The following is a 6,000-nucleotide window of genomic DNA, read 5'->3' on the forward strand; positions in this document are numbered from 1 at the left end:
TTCAGCTCTACGGATCCACCCTTGGATCCCACCGGACATCTTGCTCCTGGTCGCCTGCAGCATCTTTTCTTGCAGGCTTCATTGACTTCAACGCGAAAGCCCGACGCACTTTGACACCTATGCACCCGCAGCCCGTGGGTGAGGTAACAAGAGCATTTCAGTGCTCAAGGGTAGTTTAACTGTCCTAGTGTCCAGTTCCACAGTCGTTTTAGTTCTAACTAGTCAGGATTGTCCGTACTTACCTTTTAACTTGAACTGTACTGTCCATAGACGTTGTTACGCATCTCGCGTGTGAGTTCACACTCTGCACACGCGTTCCGTGGGCCTCCTATTACTTACCTAGAGTTAGTGTAGCGTGGTCCCATCGATCCTACAGCCTCTGGACAGCTCCATTCCTTCTATCGACTTTCACATTCCACTTACTTAGTATATGGTTTGTCGTGCCCCTAGGGCACCATTGTAATTTTGTGCAACTTGTCGTATTTTTCCTAAGAGATTGTCATGTGCTTAGCCCTCTGACCTCATAAAGAGTTCAGAGGTGTTGTTATTAATAAATATACTGTTTATTTTCATAACAACCTGTGTGTTGTCCTTTCATCTGGTATTCAAGGGGTTATATTGTGGTAAAACAGCTGGCTTCACATGCCAAAAGAGTTTAGCCTAAGACTGCTTTGTCCATGCTACCATTAGGATAGCTGGTCTATAAGGTTGACTTACAACCAATCACCATAAAGGTAGTTTGGACTGATACAAGGTGATTACTAGAACTAGTGAGCATCATATATCAGGCCAACTTCTCACAATGTGCTTTTGTGTATAAATACATATATATTTTATATATATCCTGTGTGGTGTCCTTTCATTTGATATTCAAGGGGTTACATATGGTAAAACAGCTGACTTTACGCGCCCTCAAGAGTCTTTTAGCCTAAGACTGTTCTGGCCACGCTACCACTAGGATAGCTGGTCTATAAGATTGACTTACAACCATCACCATAAGGGTTGTTTGGACTGGTGCAAGGTGTCCACTAGAATAGTGAACATCATATACCAGGCCAACTTCTCACAATCAGGACACGGATGAAGGGGAGGACGGGAAGGTCTGAGGACCCTCTGGCACAACAGTGCCAGTTAAGTTAGGACTGGGCAGCTGAGTTGGGGGGGGGGGGGGGGGGGCAGTGGTCTGGACACATCGCCCGACACTGGATTTATCTCTCCTCCCTCAGTGGCTACGTAGGAGGGTGCCACTTATGGTGTGGTGTTGCTCAGGGCAGCCAAGGCCTTGGCACTTGAGCTAACTGCTGCAGCCATGAGGACTAATCTCCTCACCGAGGTGCTGCAGCCGCCAGTAAGCTCTTCGGAGCCTATGCTGCCATTTAATGAAGCCCTCACAGACGTTCTATTGGGCACCTGGTCCAAGCCCTCCACAGTGCCCCCTGTGGATCGGAACGTGGCCCGGCGCCACCACCCGGCTCCGGGCGACCCCCACTTTCTGTCCGTTCACCGCACCCCTGAGAGCCTGGTGATCCAGGCCTCTACATCCCTGACCGCGTTCCTGACTGCCCCTCCAGATCGGGAATCCAAAAGGTTTGATCAGTTTGGGAAGAAACTGTTCTCCTCATTGAGTTTGGGTTTGCTGTCTATCAACACCGCTTGCTTTTTGGGCCGTTACACCCACTCCTTATGGGATACGGTTGCAGACGTGCTGCCCCAGTATCCGGCGGAGGCCCAGGCACGGCTAGCCCAGGCACGGCTAGCCCAGGCACTTGTCAAGAGGCGGGATGCAGTACGCTACTCCATCAGATGTGGACTTGATACCATGGACTCGCTGGACCGAGCGATTTCCATGACGGTGGCGATCCGTCGCCACGCCTGGCTGAGGGCCGCCAATTTTTCAGGGGATGTCCAGGCCACGCTCATGGACATGCCGTTTGTTGGCCGTTGCCTTTTTGGCGACAAAGCAGACAGTACGCTTGAGCGTTTCAAGGACTCCAGGGCTACGGCCAAGTCCTTGGGCCTGTCGGACCAGCGCAAGCTGACTTCTGCTTTTAACCCCTTTCGTGGCCAAGGAAGGGACCCCCCCACACTTACGTACAGACACAGGCCGAAGAACCAGCCTCAACGCGGTCGCGGACGTGGTAACAGCCGTGGCGGTGCTGGGGTCAACAGCAAGGTCAGTCCACATCCACTCCCGCAGCATCTGCCTGAAAGCCTTCCTAGTCCGAACTTTCAGGCCTATTTGACGCCAGTGGGAGGCAGGGTCCGCCATCACGTCGGACAGGTGGGTGCTGCAAATCGTCTGAAGGGTCTACTCCCTCCCCTTCGAGACTATCCTTCCAGCCATGCCACCGCATGTCGGGGGATCACTTGCAACTTCTGCAGGAGGAAGTTATGGCCCTCTTGGCCAAGGGGGCCATCGAGCGCATTGCTGGGCCAGAAGTAGGACTTAGTTCCTACTCCCACTACTTTCTGGTACCCAAGAAGGGCAAAGGAGGCCGACGCCCTATCTTGGACCTCCGGAGCGTCAACGGCTTCCTCCGGAAGGAGAAGTTCAAGATGCTGACTTTGGCTCAGGTCCTGGCTGCCCTAGACCCTGGAGACTGGATGGTAGCGTTGGACTTGCAGGACGCATATTTCCACATCCCCTTCCTGCCGGCTCACCGGCGCTACCTTTGGTTCAAGGTAGGCCACGAGCACTTTCAGTTTACAGTGCTGCCCTTCGGCCTCACCAGTGCCCCTCGGGTGTTCACGAAAGTGATGGCGGTGGTCGCAGCTCATCTGCGCAGATCAGGGGTTTCAGTCTTTCCCTATCTCGACGACTGGTTGTTGAAGGCGGGCTCGCCCCAGACAGTCGTCTCCCACCTCTAGACTACGGCCGACCTCCTGCACTCACTGGGGTTCTCCATCAACGTACCGAAGTCGCACCTGTGCCCCTCTCAGAAGCTCCTTTTCATTGGAGCGGTACTGGACTCATCGCAGTTTCGGGTTTCTCACCCCGAGCCGCGGGTTCGGGATATTCAGGCTCTGATTCCGATCTTTCAGCCTTTATCCCGAGTTTCGGTCAGGTTGACGCTGCGGCTCCTAGGGCTGATGGCCTTCTACATCCTACTGGTGCATCACTCCCGGTGGCGGATGCTGGCTCTGCAGTGGGACCTGAAGTTTCAGTGGGCACAGCATCAGGGCAACCTGTCCGACCACGTCCTGATCTCAGAGGGCACTGCGAGTCAGTCGCAGTGGTGGCTCACGAACCGCGAATGGGTCAGTGGCAGATCCCTCTGCCTTTCCCAACCAGAGCACGTAGTAGTGACAGATGCATCCCTCCTGGGATGAGGGGGCCACATGGGAGAGGCGGAGATCAGAGGCCTCTGATCTCCGGCGGAGTCCCGGCTCCATATCAACCTTCTGGAGCTGCGGGCGATCCGACTTGCACAGACGGTATTCCTACCCTCTGTCCGGGGAAGTGTAGTGCAGGTGTTCATGGACAACACCACCGCCATGTCGTACTGCAACAAACAAGGCGGGTGGGGTCGTGGACCCTTTATCAGGAGGCTCTGGACATGACATGAACACCAGGGCGTCACCCTGGTGGTTCAATACCCGGCAGGTTCTCTGAACGCCAGGGCGGACGAACTTAGCCGCCGGTGCTTGATGGATCACGAATGACTTCTGAACTCGGATGTGGAGCAAGGTCTCTTTCAGCAGTGGAGAGAGCCTTAGTTAGATCTATTTGCCACCAAAGAGAATGCTCAATGTCATAAGTTGTTAATTTGTGTCCAATGAAAGGCCTTCTTTTTTGTAATTGTTTCATCTTTTTTAAACTTGGTAACACAATCCACACAAATACACTCAACATCTTGCCATATAATTCCAATCAGCATAATTTCACTCAACCCCACACACTTACGCACCACACAATTCAACTCTAAACATTTCTATTCCACACCACATAATTTGACAACAAACCACATATTTCAACACAATTACACAGCACACATACATCCAATCCACACCACAGAATTTCACATCATGCCACAAAATTCAACAGCATACCACATAATTAAACTTCACTACATACTACTTCACAAAATACCATTCCACATAATTACACTCCATGACACACAATCCCACTCCACATGATTCCAATACATTTAATACCACATAACTACTATCCACATAATTCCACTGCACACCATGCTACATAATTCTACTACACAGATTCACTCCATAACACACAATTCCACCACACACAATTCCACTACTAACAATTCCAACCCACATAATTCCACTCCACACCACATACATCCACTCAAAACCAAAACACATGGGTAAAAGACATTGTCATTTACAGCGCCAATAGCTCTAACTCTCACAAATCCGAGACCTATTGCATTGCAAATTCTTGTTTATGTTGTTAACCCCTGCACCAGCGATGTCATCGAGGTATCGGGCCTGAAATTGTGTAATAGTTGGTAAACACTCACGAAAGAAGAAACCTTCACGCCTGTTTTGATTACTGCATAAATATATTTACCATTGCTATAATCCCAACCATAGAGTAGAGTATTTTTGCTGTTGCCTATGACATTATTGCATATTTATATATATGATATAAAGATATGAACGTGCAATTATCAGATCCCTCATTTTGTCCCACTTTCAGCAAGATGACTACATGTTCAGTCGAGCAGTGACTCTGGATCTTACTCAATATGGAGAAAGTGATGAAGTGGAGAAGAAAGACTAGTGCAGATAGTTCACACTTGGATATAATTCGTGTTCAGTGCTGAAGAAATTATACTGTTTGGTTATACCCAACTGTGGTCGTATGTTCAATTGTTATCACTTAACTATGTAAGGCCTGCAGATTGTTTGCAATTTTTTCATTGTGTATTATACAGTGTTAATTATATTTAGACGGCATGTTTCGCCATTTCAGTCTAAACAAGAGCTTCTGAATAAAAATGTTGTTATGCATTTGTTATACTGACAAGTAGGATGTAATCCCAACTATCTTTAGCAGTTTTCTGAATATTTTTTAGAGTGTGATTATTTTGATAGTTTAAATGCTGTTTAGGTGTACAGATTTGCATGAAATGCATTTCATACACACATACGAAAAATATGCCTTGTCGATCTTGACAGAATGCATTTTATTTTGCTGCATATTTCAGTAACTCAGAAACTTCCTGCTGTGACAAACCTGCTTTACATTTCATCTGGTGAAACTGATTTGTCTTGAAAATAAATATTTCTATAGTGAAGGAGTGGGTGTGATTCGTGACAATAAGATCTAGTCATCGCCTATACAATGTTTTACAGAGCCCTTCTAATTCCTAATGAGCATGACACTTTATTTTGTTTACTTTATATTGTTTACTTAGTTCACATAGTATTCAACAGTTCTGTACATGCAAGAAAAAGGAGTGATTGGTGCATGTCTGCATTGTCACTGCATTTATTACAAATGTAAATTTGTCAAAGTGGATTTAAGGACGCTATTTTATCTTCAAGAGACTTCGAGTTGCAGATTCCTTCCCTTAGAATATTCCCCAGGTGTGAGAGTGGATCTAGAAAATCTTGGACAGTACCCAAGGTATGTGGCATTGAATGGCTCCGCGCCGGTGTCCTATGCATTGCCCTTAAAGGGTTTGATGTGTACGGGGCCTATATTGGTGTTACCCCAGGACTCTGACATCAATTCCTTTTTTTCTGCATCAGCAGTGCAGATCTGTAGAGCTACCCGGTCATTTTTAGGTCCCGCCTACGCAGCACGCAAGCGCTACTTAGGAGGGACCTCTTGGAATCGCTCTTTACTTTCTTGGAAACTGGTGCATGTTTTGCACTGTTTCCAGTGAGTACTCGTGCATGCAAAGCATTTGCCTTACGGGAGCGAGCAGCAGCACCATCTGTTTGCAATTATTGCTCCTGCCGCTGCTCGCTCCCGCAAGGCAAATGCTCTGCATGCACGAGTACTCTTTAACTTTCACGGTCAGCGGGGCC

General features: G+C 48.4%; 1 protein-coding gene across 3 annotated transcripts in view; it reads left to right on the forward strand.

Annotated features, from left to right (window-relative positions):
• The window catches only part of SMC1B (structural maintenance of chromosomes 1B), a 2,760,606-nt gene extending 2,755,342 nt beyond the window's left edge, over positions 1-5,264 (forward strand). For all 3 annotated transcript variants that reach the window (XM_078673832.1, XM_078673834.1, XM_078673833.1), the window contains one exon: positions 4,661-5,264. In XM_078673832.1, the coding sequence (XP_078529958.1) occupies positions 4,661-4,744 (84 nt within the window). In that variant the 3' untranslated portion in view covers positions 4,745-5,264. The remainder of the gene's footprint in view (positions 1-4,660) is intronic.
• The last annotated feature ends 736 nt before the right edge of the window (positions 5,265-6,000 follow it).

Source organism: Lissotriton helveticus, chromosome 1_1, assembly GCF_964261635.1.
Source record: "Lissotriton helveticus chromosome 1_1, aLisHel1.1, whole genome shotgun sequence".
NCBI lineage: Eukaryota > Metazoa > Chordata > Amphibia > Caudata > Salamandridae > Lissotriton > Lissotriton helveticus.